Genomic DNA, 27,553 nt, shown 5'->3' with positions numbered 1-27,553 from the left:
TATCAACCTGGGTGGCAACTTTCAGGGATTTATGCACCAGGACATACAGATTTCTGTTCATCTACACTGCCCAGAATTTTACCAGTGCTCTGCATTCCTGTTATTTCTTCCGAAGTGAACTATCTCATACGTTTCCACATTAAACTCCATTTGCAACTTCTCAGCTAGCGCAGCATCTTACCTATGTCCCTCTGGAACCCACAGCATCCTTTATCCTATCCTCAACTCAGCCCAAATCCAGATCATTTATAAAAATGACAAACAGCAGTGGCCCCAAAATAAATCCTTGTGGCACACCACTGATAACTGAGCTCTAGATGAACATTTCCCATCAACCACCAACCATCACCCTCTGTCTTCTTTCAGATAGCCAGTTTCTGATCCAAAACGCTAAATCACCTTTAATCCCGAAGCTCCATATTTTGTGCAATAGCCTACGATTTGGAATCTTATCAAATGCCTTACTGAAGTCCACATACAACATTTGCTATCTTCCAGTCTTCTTGCACTATTCCTGTCAACAATAATGACATAAAGATCGAAGCCAAAGGCTTTGCAATCTCCTCCCTGGCCTCCCAGCGAATCAGAGGATAAATCCCATCTGGCCCAGGGGTCTTATCTATTTTCAAATCTTCCAAAATTACTAAAACCTCTTCTTTGTCAACCTCAATCTCATCTAATCTTGTAGCCATTATTCTCACTGACTTTGCCCTTTTCCAACGTGAATACTGACGAGAGGTATTCATTCAGCGCTTCCCCTATGTCTTCAGATTCCACACACAACTTTCCACTGCTATCTTTGATCAGCCTTAATCTTACTCAAGTCATCCTTTTATTCCTGATATACCTATAGAAGGCCTTAGGGTTTTCCTTGATACTATCCACCAACAACTTCTCTTTAGATCTTTTCTGGCTCAAGCCTCCTAACTGAGCCTTCATGCCTCATCCTCACATAAGCCTTCTTCTTCCTCTTGACAAGAGCTTCAACTTCTTTAGTAAATCATGGCTCCCTCTCTCGACAACTACCTCCCTGCCTGATAGGTATATACTTATCAAGGACCCACAGTAGCTGTTCCATGAATAAGCTCCACATTTCAAGTGTGTCCATCCCTTGCAGTTCCCTTCCCTATCCTATGCATCAAACAAAAAAGGCGTTGGAGTAGAGGTGGTTAGTTATGAGGAGGAAAACAACATCTGTCACATGCTGAGGTCAGAGTGTTGGAGTGTTATGGTGGGCCAAAGAGGCTGATACTTAAGATTTCCAGTATCTTGCCTTTCATGATGGACAACCAATCTCCATTTGCGTACCAAGTGACACGTCCTTCCATCAATTAAATCAAGTTAGCTTTCATCTACTTTTGACCTCGTTGCACCCATTACAGGGAAACAGCACAGGCCTTTTGCTTATGCATTCAAGGTAAATTGTTTCCCAAATAAAAGCAAAGTGCTAGAACAACTCCGCGTATCTGTTAGCATCTATGGAGAGAGAAATAGAGTTAATGTTTTGAGTCCAATATGACCCTTCTTCAGAATTGAACGGGGCTAGAAAATTATGCTGTTGAAAGAAAGGAGAAATAACAAATGGAGCAGATTAAGAGGAAACCCATGGCAAAAGACAAAAGCAGTGCTAATGGTGAAGAAGTGATAACGATATAAAATGTGTGTTAGCAAACATACAAAAAGGAGGATATCAGTCTGCTTTGCTGAGAGCAGGATCAACAAGACACAGATTGGGGTGTCTATAAGAAAAATAGTTGACCAAGGTTTAACCCTGAAGATATGGATCTTTGTATTGAGTCTGAAAGACTGTAAAGTGTCGAAGTGGAAAGTGTGGTGCTGTTCTTCCAATTTGCCTTGAGTTTTATTAGAACACAGGAGAAGACCTTTGTCAGAAATGATAGCATAGGAGCAAGATATTTGACTTAAATGGCAAATAACTGAAAGATAGGATATTCCAATAAAGTGGAGGTGTACCATAAAGTGGTCACCAAGTTTGTATTTGATCTCACCAGTGTTAAGGACCATATTGTAAGCAACTACAGCAAGATTAAAAGAAGTTCAACTAAGATGCTACTTCATCTGGAGGTGTGTTTTGGGTCCTTGGACAGTGTGCAGGGAGGTGGTGAATGGGCAAAGATTACAGGGAAAGGTATCATGAGGTGGGCTGGTGTGAAATAGGAGTTGATGGGAAGGGTGAGGGCAGTAACAAATTAAAAGTACACGAATGCACGAAGCATTAGAAATAAGATGGATGAGCTTGAGGCTCTTTTGGAAATTGGCAGATACGATATTGTGGGGATAACTGAGACGTGTTTCAAGTGGACAGGGCCTGGGAAACGAATATTCAAGGCTACACGGTCTATCGTAAGGACAGACTGACAGGCAGAGGGGGTGGGGTGGCCATGTTGGTAAGGGATGATATTTAGTCCCTTGCGCGGGGGGACCGAGAATCAGGGGATGTAGAGTCAGTGTGGATAGAGCTGAGAAATACTAAGAGTAAAAAGACCCTCTTGGGAGTTAGCTACAGGCCCCCACACAGTAGTCTGGATGTCAGATGTAAGTTAAATCAGGAGCTGAAATTGGCCTATCGCAAAGATGTTACTGCAATTGTTATGGGCGATTTCAACATGCAGGTAGACTGGGAGAATCAGGATGGTATTGGACCTCAAGAAAGAGACTTTGTGGAGTGCCTCAGAGATGGATTCTTAGAACAGCTGGTGCTGGAGCCGACCAGGGAGAAGGCAATTCTGGATCTGGTATTGTGCAACGAACCAGAATTGGTCAGGGACCTCGAAGTGAAGGAGCCATTGGGAAGTAGTGACCAGAATACAATAACCTTCAATCTGCAATTTGAGAGGGAGAGGGTACAATCGGAAGTGACAATATTTCTGTTGAATAAAGGGAACTATGGAGCTATGAGGGAGTAGCTGGCCAAAGTTCAATGGTGCAATACCTTAGCAGGGATGACAGTGGAGGAACAATGCGGATATTTCTGTGTATAATGCAGAAGTTGCAGGATCAGTTCATTCCAAAAAGGAAGAAAAATCCTATGAGGAGGAATGGGTGGCCGTGGCTGACGAGGGAAGTTAAGAAACATATAAAGTTAAAAGAGAAAAAGTATATCATTGCAAAGATAAGTGGGAAAACGGAGGACTGGGAAGCTTTTAAAGAACAACAGAGGACTACTAAGAAGGAAATGTGCAGAGAAAAAATGAGGTACGAAGGTAAACTGGCCAATAATATAAAGGAGGATAATAAAAGTGTTTTTTTTAGGTATGTGAAAGGCAAAAAAATGGTGAAGACTAAAATTGGGCCCTTGAAGACAGAAACAGGGGGATATATTACGGGGAACAAAGAAATGGCAGAAGAATTGAATTGGTACTTCAGATCTGTGTTCACTGGGGAAGACACAAGCAATCTCCCTGAGGTAACAGTGGCTGAAGGACCTGAACTGAAGGGAATTTATATTTGCCAGGAATTGGTTTTGGAGAGACTGTTAGGTCTGAAGGCTGATAAGTCCCCGGGGTCTGATGGTCTACATCCCAGGCTACTGAAGGAGGTGGCTCGAGAAATCGTGGATGCGTTGGTGATTATTTTCCAGAGTTCGATAGATTCGGGATCAGTTCCTGCAGATTGGAGGGTGGCTAATGTTGTACCACTTTTTAAGAAAGGTGGGAGAGAGAAAGCAGGAAATTATAGACCAGTTAGTCTGACCTCAGTGGCGGGAAAGATGCTGGAGTCTATTATAAAGGATGAAATTACGACACATCTGGATAGTAGTAACAGGATAGGTCAGAGTCAGCATGGATTTATGAAGGGGAAATCATGTTTGACTAATCTTCTGGAATTTTTTGAGAATGTAACTCTGAAGATGGACGAGGGAGTTCCAGTAGATGTAGCGTACCTGGACTTTCAGAAAGCTTTTGATAAAGTCCCACATAGGAGGTTGGTGAGCAAAATTAGGGCGCATGGTATTGGGGGCAAAGTACTAACTTGGATTGAAAATTGGTTGGCTGATAGGAAACAAAGAGTAGTGATAAACGGCTCCATTTCGGAATGGCAGGCAGTGACCAATGGGGTACCGCAGGGATCACTACTGGGACCGCAGCTTTTTACAATATATGTTAATGATATAGAAGATGGTATTAGTAATAACATTAGCAAATTTGCTGATGATACTAAGCTGGGTGGCAGAGTGAAATGTGATTAGGATGTTAGGAGATTACAGGGTGACCTGGACAAGTTAGGTGAGTGGTCAGATGCATTGCAGATGCAGTTTAATGTGGATAAATGTATGGCTATCCATTTTGGTGGCAAGAACAGGAAGGCAGATTACTACCTCAATGGAATCAATTTAGGTAAAGGGGCAGAACAGAGAGATCTGGGTGTTCTTGTACAACAGTCAATGAAGGTAAGCATGCAGGTACAGCAGGTAGTGAAGAAGGCTAATAGCATGCTGGCCTTCATAACAAGAGGGATTGAGCAAAGGTGTTCTTCTGCAGCTGTACAGGGCCCAGGTGAGACCACACCTGGAGTACTGTGTGCAGTTCTGGTCTCCAAATTTGAGGAAAGACATTCTGGCTATTGAGGGAGTGCAGCGTAGGTTCACGAGGTCAATTCCTAGAATGGCGGGATTACCTTACGTGAAAGACTGGAGCGACTGGGCTTGTATACCCTTGAGTTTAGAAGACTGAGAGGGGATCTGATTGAGACATGTAAGATTATTAAAGGATTGGACACTCGGGAGGTAGGAAACATGTTTCCGCTGATGGGTGATTGCCGAACCAGAGGACACAGCTTCAAAATACGGGATAGACCATTTAGGACAGAGATGAGGAGAAACTTCTTCACCCAGAGAGTGGTGGCTGTGTGGAATGCTCTGCCTCAGAGGGCAGTGGAGGCCCAGGGTCTGGATTCATTTAAGAAAGAGTTGGATAGAGCTCTCCAGGATTGTGGAATCAAGGGTTATGGAGATAAGGCAGGAACAGGATACTGACTAAGGATGATCCGCCATGATCATATTGAATGGTGGTGCAGGCTTGAAGGGCAGAATGGCCTACTCCTGCACCTATTGTCTATTGTCTATTGAAAGTATTAGGAGTGATACATGACCGGGAGAGTGAGGGGGTTGGTGTTCATGGAGGAAACAGTTCATGCAGAATACTGACAATGGACATTGGCTGCCAACAGCATCATGGCTGAAGTTTATTAATCAAACATCTGACTCATTCCAGAAATTACGTCTGGATAGACATCTCCAAGGTCCACATTTGTTGAGCCGCACTGTCAGATTCACCCCATTCATCCATGCAACTCAATTTTCATGATATTAACCTTGCATGCAGCTTTCACCTGGCATACAACAGATTTGTAATTGTTAAGATTCTCTGCTTTGAGAATCTCAGCATTGTTTGTCTTGCTTTACAGCTAACTTTAGCGCCACCATCTCAGCAGGAGTCAGGTTTGAGACTCGTCCACCTGTCTACACCCGTCCCTGATATTTGTAAATCCTTTTTTCATGCATGCAGAAAGGAAAAGTAAGTTAGGTTCCAGAGACTGTGGAGAACCCCTATCTATTTGAACCTCTTGAACTTAGTCTCTTGGGTTTTGGATGACCTGAGGAGTAATTAGAATATTCCATTGCACTCCATTCTTGTGCCTTGAAAATGGTAAACAAGCTTTGGAAAGTCAGGAGCTGACTTACTCGCTGCAACATTCCTAGCATGTGACTTGTTCTTGTAGCCACAATATTTATGTGGCTCATCCGGTTCAGGTTCTGGACAATGAATGCCCCCATGATATTGATGGTGGGGGATTCAGTGATGGTAATATGATTGATTGAAAGGGGGCAATAGTAACATTCTCTGGTTGGGAATGGTCATTACCTTGATTGGTTAGTAGGGAGTGTCTCTTCTGTCCATCAGCCTGGAACTATATTCCCCTGTATCTCGTTAAGCCCAGAACATCTGATGGAGGCCTTGCAGGGAGGCATCAATGAGCTTTAAGCCTGTTCTCTGTCACCTGTACCATTCCTTCATTTTTCTGGTAGAATCGCTAGTTTACTAATGTATTTCTCGCACTTTGTAGATCCAGGAAGGGTGTGTCAACTCTCGAGTGCTTAATTCCCCACATTGAGAAACCACTCACTTTGCACAAAAAGGCTGCTGATATGATCTGCTTTTCTGATTAAATCTCCTGATTTCTGGTAACACTGAAAGACTCTCCAGTTTGAAGGCAGGACTTGTTTCTGGTTAGAACATTAATGTCGCCTACGTTTCTGACAGATAAGGGCAATATTACTCCAGCCCCCATAATGTCATTACTTTCAGTGAACATTCAAGTCCACTGGCCCTTGTGATTTGGTTGGGAATCCTGTTGATCTTTGGCCACTAGTTGGACCCTTGTTCTCTCCATTAAATTTTAGCACTAATGTGCAAATACAGCAACTATTGAAAATCCTGCAGAGGTTAAGAACCAAATGTCGTTACCACAAAGCTGATAGCAGAATGGTGCACGTTATCTAATGACTTGTTGGTATCAAACTCCATATGATACTGGAACAATTGGCAAATCCCCAGGACCTCTTGGTTTACATCCCAGAATGTTGAAGGAGGTGGCTGTAGAGATACTATTGTATTCACCTTCCAAATTCCATGGATTCTGGATTGATTCCTTACAGGTTGGAAGATTGTGTCGCCTCAGGTGACTGACTGTGTGGAGTTTGCACGTTCTCCCCATGTCTGCGTGGGTATCCTCCGGGTGCTCCGGTTTCCTCCCACAGTCCAATGATGTGCAGGTCAGGTGAATTGGCCATACTAAATTGCCCGTAGTGTTAGGTAAGAGGTAAATGTAGGGGTATGGGTGGGTTGCGCTTCGGCGGGTCGGTGTGGACTTGTTGGGCCGAAGGACCTGTTTACACACTGTAATGTAATGTAATGTAAAATGTAATTGCAAATGTTACTCCATTACATAAGAAAACTATAAGGGAAATAGAAACCAGGAACTACAGACCTGCTGTAATATACAAAATGGTCTAATCTGTTATATTTCACAACTCAGTGGGACAGTGTGTTAGAAATGGAGTTCCATCATTCCTGCAGTCATCACAAAAATTAAAGATTTTAAAAAGTATATAAAATTTCCTGATTTACTTGCCTTTTAGATGCAGATTGTTAGAAACCTTGGAACAGGTTTCTGTACTTGTAATAAGCACTAGTTTTTCGTTAAGTAATCATACTCTGGCTAAAGGTACAGTTATAAACTGTCAGCAGGTAATACTACTAACTAAAACTCTGATCTCCTCGTATACTCTCTTTTATGCACAGACACAGATTGACATAGAGAGGAAAAAAATGTATTCTTAAAAGAATTGGTGAATTTCTTCTGCGTCTTGTAGATGTTACATAAAATCAGTTCTTCTATAATGTAATGGTTGTATTCTTGTGCAACCCTGCATTATAGAAAAATCAAGCTTTACAAACAGCACTTAAAGTTTTGGCACTGTAATCACATTATAGCCAACACATGTTTTAAAAGTTTGGATTGTAGAAACAGCACCCCAAGTTCGTCAATCGCATTACAATGAATTTGCGTTGACAAAACACATTATAGCAGAACGACCTGCTACTTAGAGTTGGTGGTGGTGGGACAGAATATGGATGTTGTGCCAGTCAGATGACTACTTAGTCCTGGAATGGTTTCCTCTGGGTGCTGCTGTTTCCTCCCACATTCCAAAGATGTACCGGTTAGGTAGATTGATGTGTTAAAATGTCCATTATGTGTACAGGGATAGGATTGGGGCGTAGGTCTGTGTGGAATTCTCTTCGGAGGGTGTAGATGCGATGGACTGAATCACCTCCTTCTACGCTGCAGGGATTCTATTCTATAATGATTCTAGAGTGTAATTGGAGTTACACTCATCCAAGCAAATGAAGAGTATTCTATCACATTTCTGACTTTGCCTTTGGTGGAATCAGGAGGTGAGTACTTGCTGCAGGATACCTAGTTTCTGATGTGTTTTTGTTGCCATTGTATTTATACGGCATGTCCTGTTCAGCTTCTGGTCAATGGTCAAACACCCCCACCACAGGATTTTCATAGTGGGGATTCAGTGATTGTAATGGCATCAAATGTCAAAGGGTGATGGTTAGATTCTGTCTTGATGGAGATGGTCATTGCCTGGCATTTGTGCAGTGTAATTGTTACTTGCCATTTTTCAGCTGAAGCCTAGAAATTGTTTAAGCCTAGCTGTGCTCGAAAATGGACTGCTTCAGTGTCACAGGCTCAATTGCCCTAAAAGTGCATGTTTTGTTTAAATATCCGTGGTGGAGTTTTAAATTTTATTGCTTTGTAGGCTTGTACAGTTTACTGGAGTTCCTTTTTACAATTTACATTTTCTCTCATTACTTTACATATTTCTTAATATTAGTGACATTTGAATTACTGTATCTCAAATGTATTTAAATAATATATAATTTTAGCCCAATTTCCTGATCACTTTACACTTTGAAACTCTACTTCTGAATTCTTCCTTTGGTGTTCAAATTGAATCAGAAATCACTTGCTTGCTGCAAAATATAATGACTTCAACAGCATAACCCTCCAGATGATTGGCAGTGATTTAAAAACAGACAGACATGTAGATATTCAACACAGCATAGATTGTTTAGGCACAAGCACTGTAACCATGCATTAAGATTTTTCTTGGCTGTACATCTTACACTATTCCTGGTTATAATATATGGCAGGAACAAAGACTTAATTGTAGCTCTGATGAATTTCATTCTGCCACCACTTGGCAGGATTCGACCTGTGTTTAGGTAAGACTGTACTTGCAGTAACCCGAGGGAAAAGAATTTAAATGACCTATGAATTTATACTTCATGATTGAAGGTGTGAATGTATTGTCCAATTTATGAAGTGGGTAAGTATTCTGTAAAATAAGATTTTGATCAAAAATCACGCCATTTACTTTAAATGTATATGTTTTTAATATTTTTAAATGTATTTGACACATCATTCCTTATTTGTATGTTGTTTTATTAAATTAAGAACAATCAAAATACTGAAAGCTAAAATCAAACAAAAGTACCGTCAACAGTTTAGGCAATGTATGTGAAGGGAAGACATTTCCGCTCAATAACCTTTCACTAGAACTGCAAGAATTCAGATTGTCATTAGTATATTTTTTTTAAAAGTCATTGTCTTTTATTTTACTAAGTTGATTTTTCAATTTTGTTAAATTATTATTTTCTGTAATTCTAGTTCAGGATATTATGCACTCAAGTACTTTTTTTTCTGTAGTCAATACAGTGTGAGGCTTATGTTATCTACTTATGTAATTTGTTAATGGCACATCTGGAGTGTTGAAACTGAGAAATTTTCAAGCTGACATGCAAAGCATTTGCAACAAAATAGACGAATTAACAGCACTGATAAAACTTTAATAGGTTTAATCAAATAGTCATTCCCCAGACAAGGTTGAGAGTGACCAAGGTTAGGAGCTACAATTTTAGAATACTTGAAAAAGTAGGCAAAAGGTAGTCAAAATGAGTAAAGAATGGCATAAAATCAGAGGAGCGAAAGCATCTTGGCTCGGAAAATTAAGACTTAGTGTCAGTTTAAGGAAATCTAAACTAAGAAATAAAGAAGAGCAGAAAGTACTAGTGATAGTAATTTCTAAGTCCCTTAAAAGTAGTTGTAACATCAAGCTGTGTTTTAAATACATCAAGAAGTTCGAGGTATCTGTAACAAGGACGTTGCAATAAGTCTGGGCAGTTTAATTTTCAAATGGATCGGAGAAATCATATTTTCAGTAGCAGTATGGAATGTAAAGATTATCAGTTTTGGACTATTATTCGGAGGAGGTAAGAACAATGACTGCAGATGCTGGAAATGAGGAATAATCAGGAATTATTCCTGATGAAGGGCTTGTGCCTGAAACGTCGATTTCGCTGCTCTTTGGATGCTGCATGAACTGCTGTGCTCTTCCAGCACCACTAATCCAGAATATTATTCTGAGGAGCCAATTTGGGAACAGACTCCTGTGAATCCAGTATTGTGCAACATAAAAAGAAAAGCTTAGTTAATAACATGAATCACGATATGGTAGAATTTTACTTTGAGGTTAGGAAACTATAGTCTTAAATCTAAACAAACAAATGTCAGTTTGGAGTGAGAGGTGACAAAGTTATCTTGGGAAACTTGGTTTTAAAATATGGTCATAGGTAGAAAATTGCAAATATTTATAATCTGCCACAAATACATTTTATATAATGTCATAGAGATGTACAGCACGGAAACAGACCCTTCGGTCCAATCCGTCCATGCCGACCAGATATCCCAACCCAATCTAGACCCACCTGCCAGCACCCGGCCCCAGTCCATCCAAACCCTTCCTATTCATATACCCATTCAAATGCCTCTTAAATGTTGCAATTGTACCAGCCTCCACCACTTCCTCTGGCAGCGTGTTATATTTTGTAGAATTTAGCCAACAAAGTAGTGTATTGAAGTGTTATAACTACTGCTATAGATTTGGGAAACAACCACACTCTCCTGGTCCAACATTTGTAGCCTATCCAAGGAGAAGATTATGGTGAGTTATCTCCTCGATCCGCTACAGTCCATTTGCCTTAGGTAGACCTCCAGTGCCGTGAGGGAGGGAGTTTGAGGGTTTTGACCTAATGGAATTGTGGTCTCACCGATACCTTGTGCAGTTGCAGAAAGACTTCCCGGCCCTTATACTACAAGCCCCTTCAAATAGGACCAACATTCCATTAGCTTCCTGACTACCTGCTGCACTTATGTGCTAGTTGTCTGTGTTTTATGCATAGGTACCCCGAGATCCCTTTATTTTTCAGCTATCTGCAAATTTTCTCAATTTAAATAATATTGTTTTCTTTTGCTCTTCCTTCTAAACTGAATAACTTCACCTTTCCCCATGTTACACTCCATTTGCCAACATTTTGCCCAGTTATAGAGTCATAGAGATGTACAGCATGGAAACAGACCCTTCGGTCCAATCTGTCCAGGCTGACCAGATATCCCAACCCACCTAGTCCCACCTGCCAGCACCCATCCCATATCCCTCCAAACTCTTCCTATTCATATATCTATCCAAATGCCTCTTAAAATGTTGTAATTGTACCAGCCTCCACCACTTCCTCTGGAAGCACATTCCATACATGTACCACCCTCTGCGAGAAATAGTTGCCCCGTAGGTCTCTTTTATATCTTTCCCCTTTCACCGTAAACCTATGCGCTCTAGTTCTGGACTCCCTGACCCCAGGGAAAAGACTTTGTCCATTTACCCTATCCATGCCCCTCATAATTTTGTAAACCTCTATAAGGTCACCCCTCAGCCTCCGGCGCTCCGGGGAAAACAGCCCCAGCCTGTTCAGTCTCTCCCCATAGCTCAAATCCTCCAGCCCTGGCAACATCCTTGTAAATCTTTTCTGAATCCTTTCAAGTTTCACAACATCTTTATGATAGGAAGAAGACCAGAATTGCATGCAATATTCCAACAGTGGCCTAACCAATGCCCTGAACAGCCGCAACATGACCTCCCAACTCATGTAACTCAATACTCTGACCAATAAAGGAAAGCATACCAAATGCCTTCTTCACTATCCTATCTACCTGCGACTCTACTTTCAAGGAGCTATGAACCTGCACTCCAAGGTCTCTTTGTTCACCAACACTCCCTAGGACCTTATCATTAAGTGTATAAGTCCTGCTAAGATTTGCTTTTCCAAAATGCAGCACCTCACATTTATCTGAATTAAACTCCATCTGCCACTTCTCAGCCCATTGGCCCATCTGGTCCAGATCCTGTTGTAATCTGAAGTCGCCCTCTTCGCTGTCCACTACACCTCCAATTTTGGTGTCATCTGCAAACTTACTAACTGTACCTCTTATGCTCGCATCCAAATCATTTATGTAAATGACAAAAAGTAGAGGACCCAGCATTGATCCTTGTGGAACTTCACTGGTCACAGGCCTCCAGTCTGAAAAACAACCTCCACCACCACCGTCTGTCTTCTTCCTTTGAGCCAGTTCTGTATCCAAATGGCTAGTTCTCCCTGTATTCCGTGAGATCTAACCTTGCTAATCAATCTCACATGGGGAACCTTGTTGAACGCCTTACTGAAGTCCATATAGATCACATCTACCGCTCTGCAGTCAGCAATCCTCTTTGTTACTTTTTCAAAAAACCTCAATCAAGTTTGTGAGACATGATTTCCCATGCACAAAGCCATATTGACTATCCCGAATCAGTCCTTGCCTTTCCAAATACATGTACATCCTGTCCCTCAGGATTCCCTCCAACAACTTGCCCACCACCGACGTCAGTCTCACTGGTCTATAGTTCCCTGGCTTGTCCTTACCACCCTTCTTAAACAGTGGCACCACGTTTGCCAACCTCCTATCTTCCGGCACCTCACCTGTGACTATCAATGACATAAATATCTCAGCAAGAGGCCCAGCAATCACTTCTCTGGCTTCCCACAGAGGTCTCGGGTACACCTGATCAGATCCTGGGGATTTATCCACTTTTGTGCGTTTCAAGACATCCAGCACTTCCTCCTCTGTAATCTGGACATTTTGCAAGATGTCACCATCTATTTCCCTACAGTCTATATCTTCCATATCCTTTTCCACAGTAAACACTGATGCAAAATACTCATTTAGTATCTCCCCCCATCTTCTGCAGCTCCACACAAAGGCCGCCTTGCTGATCTTTGAGGGGCCCTATTCTCTCCCTAGTTACCCTTTTGTCCTTAATGTATTTGCAAAAACTCTTTGGATTCTTCTTAATTCTATTTGCCAATTAACAAACAGTGAAATTCACAACTGATCTTGGAGAAACTGTTGGGTGAAGTTCACAGCACAGAATCAGATAAGTTAATCATTGTTTTAAGTGTGGCCTACAGAGAATCTGCAGGAGTGAATAGAGTGGGTTCTTTCTTGGTTATATGTTTTTGGAGATATGTCTCTTGATTAAACTCAAACTATAAGCCATTACTATTAATTTAACCTGGGGCAGTGTTTGTAGAGGAATAAGACGATGTTAATTTCTGGGTCTGTAGATTGTCAAGGAGCAAAAATGGACTTTAATAGAGTGATATATACTTGTCAGATGTGGGAGTTTAAAGAGAGTTTAAGGGTTACTGCGGATTATATCTGCCATAACTGCTGTTGGCTGCGAATCTTATCAGATCGAATGGATCGTTTGGACAGACAGTTAGAAGCAATGAGGAATTTGCAACAGCAACAGTATGTGATGAATGGCAGTTATAGGAAGGGCGGCATATCTCAAATACAGCCACATAGATGGGTTAACTCCAGGAAATGTAAGAGAGGTAGGTAGCTAGTGCAGGAGTCTTTTGTGGATTTACACATTTCAAACAGGTATGCTGTTTTGGAAAATGTAGGGAGTGATGGATTCTCAGGGGAGCGTAGCACAAACAGCTAAATTTCTGGCATTGAAACTGGCTCTAATGCAACGAGGGGTATGTCGAGTTCCAAGAGATCAATTGTGTTAGGGGATTCTCTAGTCCGAGGTACGGACAGACGTTTCTGTGGCCAGCAGCAATTTTTTTTAAAAAAGCACTTAACCTATCAATGTCTCCATAAACTGTGTGTATCCCCTTCACAATCTACCTTTCTACCTACTTCGGTGTCATCTACAAATTTTGGCTACAGTACATTTATTTCCTTTCTCTAAGTCATTAATATATATTGTTAACAGTTGTAATCTCAGCAATAATCCATGTGGAACTGTACTGGTCACAGTTACCAGCCTGAAAAAGTCTCATCCCTACACACTACAGAGAAACCTTAATTATCTGACATTCAATGATCCAAAGTTCCATTAATCTGAATAAGATCGCAAGGTCCTCATGCTTGGCTAACTATGTTATCTGGCATCAATTATTTGGCATTCGATTAACCAAGCAAAATACTCCCTTTCCGTGTCCTTCGGATAATCGATGTTCCTCTGTATTTCCTGCCTATTAGCAAATTTTCTATTCATGCTAATATACTACCTCTAAAACCATGGGCTCCTATCTTATAACTTAAACATTTGAGAGGTGCCTTTTTGAATGTCTTCTAGAAATCTAAATGCAACACATCTACCGGTTCACCTTTATCCACTCTGGTTTAGACTTGCTCAAAAATCTTTAATAACTTAGATACAATTTTCCTTTCATAAATCCATGTTGACTCTGCTTGATTAGATTGTGATTTCCAAATGTTTATATTTATTTAATAATTAGTTCTAATACACTTTCAACATTATTCATCAGTCTAGTTGCCTATAGTTTCCTGATTTTCATCTCCCTCTGTTTTGTATAGGGGTGTCATATTAGCAGTTTTCCAAGGTACTTCTCCATAGTCTAAGGATTTTTGAAAAATTATAACCAGTGTGACCACTAACTCTGTAACTGTCTGTTTTAGGATCTTAGGATACAAGTCATCAATGCAAGGGGACTTACTTGCCTTTAGCTAAATTAATTTTTCTAATACTACTTCTCGAGTGATGGTGATGGTCCTCAATTCGGCCCGGATATTCTTCAGTATCTTCTAGCCTGATACAAAATATCTGCCTTAATGTCTGACACTTCATTGTTCCATATTTGTATCCCCAGATTTATTTTCTGTGGAGCTTATGTTCACTTTGACTCTTTCTTCCTTTTTTTATATTTAAAGAAACTCATGTTCTCATTTATTATATTCCCCACTAGAATGCCTTCATAGTTTATGGTGTCTCTTTATTATCTTTTCAGTTCTCCCTTTATCCAAGCCTTCAGAGCCATCACTTTGGCATCCTTATACTTATTCTTTCAATCTAATAATCTCTCTAACTTACAGCCAAGGTGGGTTTATCTCCCTCTTAGAATCTTTCCTCCTTATTAGGATGTATTTTTACTGAGAGTCATGAATGAATTACTTAAATGTCTGACACTTACTTATATTGCTCATTCTGAGCTATCTACCAGTTCACGTTAACTAATTCTATCCTTATTTCATTGTAATTCCCTTTGTAACAGTTGTTCTGACTCCAATTTCTCACTCTCAACCTGAATATTGAATACTATCATGTTATAATCACTGCTTTCAAGGGCATATTTTACTCTGAGGTAATTTCTGAAAGCTTCCTCTTTATCCATGACCAAATCAAAGATAGCTTATTTCCAGTTGGGTCCACAATATATTGCTCTAGGTAAGTATCCCTAAAGTACTCTCTGAATTTGTCATTGCAGCTAACTTTTTCAATTTGATTAACCCAATTAACATGAAAATTTAAGTCACCCATAATTATAGCTCTATTCTTTTTACATGCTCCTATTGTTTGTTGATTTATAGCTTTTCCTACAGACAGGAATGTCCCACATATCTACTGCTCTTGGCATTCCAGATAGTAGTGTTTATGGGTTTGGAAGATGGCATATAAGGAGTCTTGGTGGATATTTGCCATGCCTATTAGAGATGATACATACTGCTGCTACTCTGCATTCGTGATGGAGGGAGTGAATATTTTGGATGTGGCACCAATGGAGGGGCTCTTTGTCCCGTATGATGTCAAACTTCAAGAGTATTGTTGAAGCTGCACTCATCCAGGCAAGTGGGAAATATCCCATCGCACTCTTAACTTGTGCCTTCTAAATGGTCAATGGGCTTTGGGAAGTCGGGATGTGACTTACTTGCTGTACGATTTCTAGACTCTAACGTGTTTTCTTTTCATCAATGGAAGATTCCCTTTCACTTTAGTTGACAGGTCACTCATCAGATCTGACGAGTGAGACAGTGATTTACTTGTACTTGCAACCTAATCCAATTCAGAGAGGGTGTCATCTTTGCCGATCTCCTCCACTTGCATTTTCAGTGCACCATCTTGCTTACATGCTGGTACTTACCTCCTAAGCCACTACTGTTTTCCTGTGAAGAACAGCAACTCATTTGCCAGTTGGGCAAACTTTATAGGCTTCTGGAATTAACAATATCAAAATTAGGGTGCAGTTTGGCTGATATCCATTCAAGTGTCCACCAACAAGAACAGGTTGGGACATTTTTTAGAAAAAAGGTAACTCTGTTGACAAGCTTTGTATTTGATTGTTGGCTTGAATTGCATAAAACTGATTTATATTTCAGTACGAAGGGGCTTAGACTTGTTGACTGTTCCATAAGTGCAACTATTGAATATAAATTGATTGGACCCAAGTGTGATTATATTCTTTTGTTTGAGTATGAAAACCATTCTTGTGATGTACTTTGATTTTACCTGCACTTATTGGAGTTTAGACTTAGTTAGAAGTAGAAGTGCTGGGTCCAATTGAACATTTCTCCTTGTGATTATATCTCCAGCTCTGTATACACTCGCATTTTGACACTGCATCACTTACGTTTACCTTTTGATATTAATCTAAAAAAACTCCCAAAATACATCAGGGATGCAGTAACAAACTGGATACCAAATCAAATGAGGAGATATGAAGAGGGGTAAACAATCCAATTCAAAGAATATATCAACAATAAATCAACAATTCTATGGGGTAGAGAATTTTAAAGATTCAGAACCATGTGAATGATCGTATTCATTACTGTGCCAAACGATTGCCCTGATCCTTAGGGTAAGGAGATCAACAAACTGTACACACAACTCCAAATGGGATCTCATCAGGGTTCTGCAACAAGACATCTTTACCTGCATACTCAAACCCACTTGAAAAGGTTGCCAACATATCTTTTGACTTTCTAATTGCTTGCTGTGCCTGCATACTAGCTTTTGGTAATTAATGGACATGGATATTCAGATTCTTTGGGCACTGCATTCCCAACTTTACAACATTTTTAAGAAATATTCCGCCTTCTGTTCTGTTTACCAAAGTGAATATATTCACACTTATTCGCATTATATTCCATTTTCCATGTTATAGCCCTTTCATATAGCCTGTCCATCCTTGAAACTTCTTTGCAACTTAGATTCCCATCCAGTTTGGTGTCATCAGCAAATTTGGAAATACGGGAAGCCCCTGGGTTACAAACGCCAAACTTACGAACGTCCCGTACTTACGAACTGACTTCTGGCTTCTAATTTTAAAAATTATTTTTAAAAGCCTGAGTTACGTACCATGTTTCGTCCTAACGAACAGCGGACTAATTAGCCCATATCTTTTCCAATTTGCAAACAAATTCCGCTTATGAACAGCGGAAAAACGGAACTCATTTGTAACATAGGGACTTCCTGTATTACAATTGGTCCCCCCATTGAACTCGTTTATGCAGATTGTGAATAGTTGTGGTCTGTGCAGTACTCTATTGCTAACAGTCTGCTACGTTGACAACGATCTGTATTTTCCTACTTTCTGCTTTCTGTCTATTCACCAATTCTCAATCCACACTGGTGTTCCTCCAAATCCTATGCACTCAAGTTTTGTTTTTTAAATTCCTGTATGGAAGACTGTCACAACCACAGGTTCTTGTCTGTGCTACAAGTAACATCCTCAAAAAGACTTCAGCACATTTGTCAAACATAAATCCATTTGTCAATCCTTTCTAAATTTTAACATGTTCCTGATTACAAATGGTAAGTTAAGAATTCTGTAGTTTTCTTCATTCCCAAATGATGGGTTAAATTTGATACTTTCCAATTGGCAGGAATCATTCCAAATCTTGTAAAAGTTTGGAAGATTATCACCAATGCATTGACTATCTTTTGAGCCACCTCCTTCAGTACTCTGGGATGAAATCATTAAAGTGTTCCGCTTTGAGATCCTCTCTCTTATTAATGTGTTGATCCCACCCCTTTTTATCAATGCAATTCCTTTTCCTCTGTCCTTAATATCAAATATGCTTGAATATTTCTAGTCCTGGTCACTATGTAGCTATGTTTCTGTAGTGGTATTTCAATTCAGAATGAATAGTTCTGTTTTTATAAATAATTTGCCAATTCACATTGTTTTATGGTTAAGGAAAAAATAACAATTTGAGAGTTTTACATTATTTTTACCCCAGTTTAATGAGACTCGAGCTAACATTACTGTCTTAAAAATACTATACCTCAAAGCCTTTTTTGTTAAACTTACGTGCTGATGTGTTTTGTACTTTAAGTAGGGAAATTGAACTTCCATATATTGTTCATAGTGCACTGCTAAGTAATTGTAGGAGACTGACTGGAAAAGAATTGATGAAATTTCCCAGAAGTGCAGTTGATAGCTTTAGGGAGAACAGCAATTTGAACCTGCATGTCCTAGAACTATGAAATATTTTACTGCTATGCAGCTGAAATTGATGTACTTTTTGGTCCCAAACTATTTGAATCATCAAGTTAGGCAAAAAATCAATGAAGTTTGTTTTCTGGGAAATGAAAGTTAACTTATGTGCATCATGTGAAACCTTTGATTTGCTCACAGAGTCATAGAGATGTACAGCATGGAAAGAGACCCTTCAGTCTAACACGTGCATGGTGATCAGATATTCTAAATTAATCTAGTCCCACATGCCAGCATTTGGCCCATATCTTTCGAAAACCCTTTCTATCATATGATATGATATAACTGTCCAGGTGCCTTTTAAATGTTTTAATTGTACCATCCTCCATCACTTCCTCTGTTAGCTCATTCCATACATGCACCACCCTTTACATTAAAATGCTGCCTCATAGGTCCCTTTTAAATCTTTCCCCTCTCACCCTAAACATGCCCTCTAGTTCTGGACTTCCCCCACCCCAGGGAAAAGACCTTGTCTATTTACCCTATCCACGCCCCTCATGATTTTATAAACCTCCATAAGATCACCCCTTGTGGCACCAATTGATAAAATGACAGTTTCTGGTTGCTGGGCAAAATATAAATTTGAATGGTGCTTTTTATTTTCTTTATTTCAATAACACTGGCTAGTAGTTCGAAGAGAATCCTGGCTCTCAGAATGATAATGCCACTTTTAATAAACTATTATGAACAGAGATATTAGTACGATAGTCCTCATAGAGACAATTAATTTAATGTTGAAAGGAAATTGCTCATGGTTCATCTTTTACAGTTTGTTTGATTTGAGCTATCATATCTGTCATTCAATACGATCATGATTAATTTGATAATCCTTAATTCTGCTTTCCTGCCTTCTCCCCATAACCCTTGATTCTATTACTAATTTAAAAAAAGTCTATGTCAGCCTTGATTATCCAGCCTTGATGACCCACTGTTGTAAAGAATTCCATAAATTCAGTAGTATCTGAGAAAAGAAATTCTTGAAATGCATGTGCCCACCCTGCCCACGAACTGAGATTCTCCCTCTGGACCTAGAGGAAATATTTACTATAGAAGCCTGTTGAGGGTGGGTTGTTAAGTATTTTCGAGACTGAGATAAATTTTGGGTCTGCTGATGCCATTTGTGTTTGTACAAATTTGTCTTCTGGAATCAATATTTTTCTTCATGTTCTTTGTTTTAAAAGTATAATCTTAATAAGTTGACAGTACAAGTGTTTAAGTGTATCACCAGAAGTCACAAGATCACAAGTTGAAGTTTCTGAGATGTTATTATTCACACCAGTTTGCTTGATCAGTGTTGTTCATTGGTGAAACCTTGTGACAGCTTGCATTTATGTGGAACCCCATTCAAAATGGGTTGGACAATCAGAAACGTGATGTGAAGCTGACTGGTTTCATCTCATTTACGTTAGTATTATGATGTCGTATCAAAGTTGCAACTGATAAGAGACATTTGTAGAAGTGGAGAGGAAGAAACAAAATGGATAAGAGTAGTCAATGAAATAATTAGTTTATCTCTGAGCAATGTTGATCGGATGCACATTTAGATTGTTAAAACTTCAACATTTGCAAATATTTAGCTGTATTGCAGTTGAACTTGCTTTCTCTAGAACACATAATTCTTTCTAATCATCTGGATATATAAACAGAATCTGTTAAATTAAGCAGTAAGCTATGATTGCCTTTACACCTGAAGGAATATTAATTTTAATCATATCATGAGTTAAGTATACTAGTCACGTAAGTGGACATTTTCCTCCAGGCTAAAACAGCTTGTGCTTTGTAAGCTGTATGTTACATGCTTTTTAAAAATTAAGGCACTTGTACAGGGTGTATTTTAATAGATTTAAATGATTGTGTACATGAGTGTTCTTTACTTGCAATTACCTACATATGTGGACTGTTTGGGTTGAAATGCCTGTCTTTGTATGGTTTCTCTTTAATTCTATGCAACATATTCAGAATTACAGATATAATTGGTTTACCTTTCTGTTAAAACCAAACAATTGCTTCATAAGCCATTTTCTGCTACAAGCAAAGAGCACAATATAAATAGGACTGAATCTGCCCATATTTTGGCAAAGTGTTATTTTTATGGAGTTACCCTTCATGGACTATGATGGTCTTTCTCTTATCATTTTTCACTTCTCTCCTCATTAATTTTGAATCTTTGTTAATTTTTCATTAATCATTAATTTTTGTTAAATCGCAGGGTCATGGAAGCAGAATGCTCACTGCAGCTGTAGTTTTTCTGTGTTGACACCATAGCCTCCCTATATAAACCTTAACTTGCAACAATTCAAATGTTAAGCCAGCAACTACCATTCAAATTCCACTGCTTGGTTGTTTTAAAAAGGGGATGGCTGAACAAGGCAAGTTAGAATCCCAGTTCATAGACAAGAACCTGGAAGTCCATATGGAAGGGATGATAAAGATGATAGTCATTTACTTTCCTCTAGACAGCCCTGGAGGCCACGGCATCAAACGCTGCCAACCTAAACCGACTTAAGCACCGGATCAGTGCAGTGTCCCCAGTGGGAAGAAAATCCCAGCAATGTAGGAATAAAGTCAGTGACCTTCTGCAAACTGCTAGGATAAATTCCCCATATTCTTTCCACCGTCTCATTGTTACTCTGCCATTTTGCACACCCCACAAGACGACTGGTTTACCATTCTGACCCCTGCATGTAATGTTTCACCACTGGCTCTCATACATTACATTCTGCCCAACTACTCAGCCTTGCTGCCCACTCTCATTCAGGGCACCTCAACACATTTCCTGCTTCTGCATTGTCACTAACAGCTCTTTCAGTCAATTTCATTCCAGTCAAATTTCTCCTTTTTTAAGGTAGTAATGTGAGATAAGCCCATTCAATATCAAATCCCATGCTTGTATTTGGAATTGCGCCTATTCACAGTTATTATCCCCTCTACTTACAGCATTCTCTGATAGGAGGGCTTATGCCCGAAACATCGATTCTCCTGTTCCCTGGATGCTGCCTGACCTGCTGCGCTTTTCCAGCAATACATTTTCAGCAGCATTCTCTGATAGCCATCCTTGATGTTTAATAATCTGAGAACTGACCACCCCCAAGACTGAAACTAGATGATACCACTGACTCTGGCAACGCACCTGACTGTCCCTTCAGTCGACTAAAGACTACTCTCCATATATTTCCTGACGTGGGAATTCTGTTGAAGCACGTGTAATATGTTTGTTGTGGAAGCTGCTGGAGCATGCTAGGTTTGATTATTGATAGACTGCAGTGCCAAAGTGAGTGACCAAGTAAGGGCAATGTGAGTGAGGACTAAAAACACAATATAAGTAGCCTGAGATGTATCCTTTTGAGATGTATGAGATGGATGTGTGTACTTGTGTGCCCAGCAAATTGGCAGGAGCATTTGAAGTGCAAGGTGTTGGAGAGCTCCAAAGTGTGGTAGTGAAGTCCTGACGTGTCTTCTCAGTTAGTACAAGCTCTGCCATAAGGACATTGTGAGGCTTCCGTGGATGAAGTTTAGATGTGGTTGCTGCCTATGGAAGACTAGAAGAGCACCTGATGAGCTTCATTCACCAGGAAACCACTCAGATTTTTAAGTCAGGAATTTACGCAGTCTGCTTTCTCACCACTGTATAGGGAGAATCATAAACTGCAAGGAAATAAGGTGAGATTAGCTAATAAGATGCAAATGCATGGAAATAGGGTCCTCACCTCTTACTGGCAAGATTCCCATATAACCACTGAAACCTTGGGAATATCCAACTTATTTCTCCATCTTGACAATCTCATTTTGTCATTCTGGCCATGTCCTCTCAAATTTCTCACTGTGTTCATGGCAAAGGCTGAGATCATCCACAAAGAGTGATTTCTGCATAATTTAGAAGCACCAAAAACCTCAGATGTTCCTGCTGGCCATAGAGTCATACAACATAGAAACAGACCCTTTGGTCCAACTCACCCAACGACCAGACATCGCAATCTGACTTTATCCCATTTGCCAGCATTTGGCCCGTATCCCACCAAACCAGCTCCTGTTCATATATGTATTCAGGTGTCTTTTCAATGTCCTCTGGCGGCTTGTTCTATACACACACTGCCCTCTGTGTGAAACATTATCCCTCAGGTCCTCTTTAACTTTTTCCCCTCTCACATTAATCCTAGGTCCTCTAGTTTTGGACTCTACCACTCAAGGAAAAAGATCTTGGCTATTCATCTTGTCCGTGTCCCTCGTGACCTTATAGACCTCAGTCTCTGGTGCTCCAGGAAGATAAGACCATCTTATGGGTAGGCAATGGCCCAGTGTATTATTGCTGGATTATTAATCTGGACACTTAGATAATGTTCAGGGGATTCGGTTTCAAATCTCATCATGATAGATGGTGGAATTTGAATTCCACAAAAATCTGGAAAGAAGACTAATGATGACCATGAAACTACTGTCGATTGTCAGGAAAAACCCATCTGGTTCACTAATGTCCTTTCGGGAAGGAAACTGCTATCTTTACCTACACGTGACTCCAGATCCATGTCAATCTGTTTGGTTCTTAATAGTAAATGCTGGCTTAGCTAGTGATGCCCACATCCCATGAATGTATTTTTTAAATAAAGCAATTCAGCCTCTCTGTATAGCTCAAAATTTCTAGTCCTGGCAACATCCCTGCAAATCTTTTTTGCACCCTCTGAAGTTTAACAATATCCATCCTATAGAAGGGCAAGCAGAATTGTGTGTAGTATTCCAAAAAGGGTCTTAACAATGTATTGTACAGGTGCAACATAACATCCCAACTCCTATACTCAATGTTATGACCAATGAAACACCACCTTTACCATTATGTCCAACTGTGTCTTCACTTTCAAGGCACTATGCACCTGTACCTCTAGGTTTCTTTATTCAGCAACACTCCCCCGGGCCCTAACATTTACTGTATAAGTCCTGCCCTGGTTTTCCTTGCCAAAATGCAACACCTCACTTTATCTAAATTAAACTTCATCTGCCAATCATCGGTCCATTGCTCCATCTGATCAAAGTCCTATTGTACCCTTGAGATAATCTCCACTGTCCACTATACCATGTATTTTGGTGTCATCTGCAAACTTACTTACTATTCCTCCTATATTCACATCCAAATCATTTATGTAAATGACAAAAAGCGGTGGATCCAGCACTCATCCTTATAGTACGTCACTGATCACAGACTGGTTATTGATGCCTTTAATATTTATATCCCAACAGTGGCAAATGGAACCAATGTTATTGAAGTAAATTTGATTTCATTTTTAGCAACAAAGGTGTATGGATATGCCTTTCACTTTGTTTGGCATCAAGAAATGAGTGAATGCGCTAGCTACACCAAAGATAATGGTTTCCAACATTATCCTGGTTGTAATGCTGAAGACTTTTGCATCAGGACTAACCCCACCACTAGCTGCAGTGTTTCTGGTCAGAAAAAAATCCCAGCAAAGTGAAAATGTCAGTGACTTTCTTCAAACCGCTAGGCTAAATGTCACCATCGTCTTTCACATCACTGTAACAGTGCTATTGCACACACCTTATCACAAGGCCACTGCTGAACTATTCCATTATGCTCACAGCATCTTTACTCAATAGCTTTCACTCATTATATCCTGCCCAACTATTCAGCATTCTTGCCCACATTCACTCAATGTATCAATGCAGGGGGCTGATGATCTCAGTCTCAGGACATCACTGGCAGTGCCACCTGTAAGTTGATCTCCAGCTCCTTCATCAGTAGCATTCCTTCCATCATTATGTCAGAAGTAAGGATACTCCTTAAAGATTGCACAGTTTTTAGGTTAAGTAAACAATTCCTTGAACAATAAAACAATCTGTGCCTACATGTAGGAAGACCTGGGTAAGATTCAGGTTTAAGTAGATAGATGGCAAACAACATTCATACTGAACAAATGCAATGACCATTTCTGACAAAGGAGAATTAAATCATCCCTTTTTTCCATTTAATGCGTTATCATTGTGCAAATCCTGAACATTGCCATTGACCAGAAACTGAACTGGACCAGTCATTCCAATGCTGTGGCTACAAGATCAGGTCAGAGACTGGGAATTATGCAGTTAATAAATCACCACCTAACTCCACAAAGCCTGTCCACTATCTACAAGGCAGAAATTGAGGGGATTGGGCCTGTATCCTCTGGAATTTAAAGAATAAGAGATGACATAATGAAAACTTAAATTTTTTTAGGTGCTAGACAGGGGAGATGCAGAAAGGACATTTCCGTGGATGAGAGATCTGGAATAAGGGGGCCAAGCTATTTAGAACTAATATGAGAAGAAATCTCTTCACTCAGAGGGTGATGAATCTTTGGAAGTCCATGGAAGCTCAGTCATAGAATTTGTTAAAGACAGATTTGATACGTCGAGATACTAATGACGTGAAAGGATATGAGGATTGGGCAGAAAAATAGCATTGAAATAAATGACCAACTATGGTGGAGCAGGTTTGTGGGCTGATGGCCTACTCCTATTTCTACATGCCTACTTTTTTCTCTTGAATCACAGTTTATCAATTTTTGAAGTGTTTACCTCTGCCTCCTGGCCAGAATACTACAATTGAGTAAAGAGTGGAAATACTTCCTCAAAAATATAACCTGGATTGAAAAGGATCTGAAATTGGGAAACAAACATTTAAAATATTGGAAAAAGAAAAGCAGAAAAATGAATAATGTGGTTAGTCAAATCACTAAAAATAATATTTTTTGCTATGGTGATGTATAGGAGAAGAGTGTTTCAGTACTTATGTTTAATTATCAAACATCTGAGGTTATGAAATCAAAAAGTGATAGTCCCAAACACATTTAGCACTTTGAAGAACCTGGAAGCAAGAGAGCACAGAAATGATAGGGTATGGGACAAGGCTAAAGAGCATGAGTGCGTGACAATAGGCACCATTTGGAGAGTCCAAAGCAAGGGAACATAGATCTAAGAGTTATTGATGTGGAGTTGCATTTTCAATTAACAATTCAAAAGCAGGCTTCAAGCAGAAAGCCCAGAATTAAGGGTACATGAGCAGCTGAGGGAAGAAGTAAAATAAGGAACTTAGAATGGTATCAGTATAAAAGAAAGAACTGACTGCTGGGTATCTGCAGGTCATTTTAGCTGTCTAGATTCGGGGCAATTTTTAAATTTACTAACTAAACTTATCAGAAATAGTATGAGTGTGTCATGATATAGAATTGCAAGAAGTCTATCCATCCTTGTTACTTAGAATAAACAGCTGATTGAGATATATACATGAACACTATATCTTTATTACAATCAATATTTGTGTAGAATAACCAGTACCTTGTGTGCATCCTGGCCAGCATTCAGTCGGTTTGATATACTATCACAGAAGGATGGATAAAACAGCACAAAATTGGAGATTATAGCAATGACTCGGTGTAATTGTGCTGATTGAAGCATCTAAACGAGGGGGTGTTAATTGTGTGTGAAGAGATAATTCTGAAGTCAGTAGAGGTGATATTCTGATCAAAGATCTCTATTGAAAGGCCTCAGGAGGGAGGTGAAATATTTTTCATGAAATGTAAAACCTTATACATCTCCAATGAAACAAGTGTAAGAGACTGGACGCAACATTCAAAATGGGATGTGAGAGGAAGGTAAAGACGTGAACCAGACGAAAGCAAATTAATGGATAGGGGAATATCTATGGAGGTTATTTTCATCAAATTCCTCTTAAAATCCATGATGTTCCTCATAAGAGACTCTTAACTAAAATAAAAGTGTGTGTAATTGAAGACAAGCTATTGACCTTGTTTAGGAAAATTGCTGAGTATAAGTGACAGGAATAATAAGCAAGCATTCTAATTGATAGGATCTGACAAGTAGTGTCCTGTCAGGATCTCTATTGGAGATAACTCAATTATTTATATTTGTTCATAAGAGAGAGCCACATAATTCAGTTTGCTAATGTGTCAGATAGGTGGACTTGTAAGCAATATAGATGGAGCCATAAAATTACAAAGACATATTGGTCGATTAAATGAATAGACAAAACTGACAGATTTCAGTGTGGGTAAACATGAAATAATCTACTCTGCACATTTTAAAAAAAGACTGAACCCTATTCTAAGTAACAAAGAGTTAGAAACAGCGGATGTCTTTTGGCAATATGGTACACAATATACTGAAAATAAAAAAGATTAATAAAATGCTGGCCTTTATATTTAGAAGCATCAAATCCCCAGAAGTGGTTGTGAGGTAAAGTAGGAGGAGTTACTTTACAGTTGAACCATGTTCTCATTGAATGGTAGAGCATGCTTGAGTACCTAAATAGTCTACATCTATTTCATCTATACATCTGTTCCTATCCCTTTAAACAAAAAGCTAGGGATGTACGTGATGGAGAACAAAAAGGAACAACGCACAAGTGGATTTAATGAAGTAGGATAGAAGCAAGCTTTTGTGGAGCGTTAAATTGGGTTGAATAGCCTCTGTCTGAGCAGCAGGTTCTCTATCATACTTCCGTATTGAACAATAGAATTATTAATTAATGTGTGCTTTATACATTGAAACTTGCACAGGTTTTTAAAGATCTATTATATACTATATATGAATAAAAAAGACAATATATCCTTCCATCTCTAAGGATATATATTAAATAAATAATTGAGTTATTTTAACCATTAAATATCAGTGTGTAAGTATTTATGAGGAATTACAATTGGGTTGAACTGATACTAACAAAGTGTAATGCTTTTCTGTTTGTCAGAATTAAATTAAGATATGCTAAATAATTTTGATGCTGGCATCATTAGCACAATTAGATACAAACAAATTTTAACATCCCTTAGTATAATTTGCTTTTGCATAGCTCCCAAATCTAACTTTAATCCGGAGGCCAAATGTGGTTAGACATAAACATCGCCTCATGTTTTAATACAATTTAGTACATTTGGCACAAATTACTGATGATCTCATATCCAACTTATAAAATTTACTGGCATTGCGTTGAAGTAAAAAAAATTCAGAGCAGCATTTGCTTGCTGCCTTTGTTTATAAGGCAAGCTAATTTTAAAGATTAATTGTTGCCAGCTCCATGAGTTAACAAAGAAGTCATACTTCTAACATTGCTGATCAGATTTTTCATCTTTCACTTACATTGGCAGAAAGAATTGCTTTTGCCAGGTAATGCAGTACAAATCTCACTTCTGGATATTGAACATATGGATTTCAAATACTGGTATTCTGAATAAGCACTTGTTGTCCTATCCTTTCTTCATTGATCTCTGAGCGTGATT

At 39.4% G+C, this 27,553-nt stretch overlaps 1 protein-coding gene across 2 annotated transcripts in view; it reads left to right on the top strand.

The window, feature by feature from the left end:
• Positions 1 to 27,553, top strand: part of cwc27 (CWC27 spliceosome associated cyclophilin) — a 281,202-nt gene that overhangs the window by 105,917 nt on the left and 147,732 nt on the right. The window contains exon 11 of one of the 2 annotated variants that reach the window (XM_087988677.1): positions 22,436 to 22,558. The exons of the other annotated variant lie outside the window; for it this stretch is intronic. Coding sequence (XP_087844803.1) covers positions 22,436 to 22,558 — 123 coding nt within the window. The remainder of the gene's footprint in view (positions 1 to 22,435; positions 22,559 to 27,553) is intronic. 2 annotated transcript variants of the gene reach the window in all.

Source organism: Chiloscyllium plagiosum, unplaced genomic scaffold (assembly GCF_037043375.1).
Source record: "Chiloscyllium plagiosum isolate Xiang-an unplaced genomic scaffold, Cpla_swu_hap1 HiC_scaffold_1, whole genome shotgun sequence".
NCBI classification, from domain to species: domain Eukaryota; kingdom Metazoa; phylum Chordata; class Chondrichthyes; order Orectolobiformes; family Hemiscylliidae; genus Chiloscyllium; species Chiloscyllium plagiosum.
This window is presented reverse-complemented; position numbering and strand designations above follow the sequence as displayed.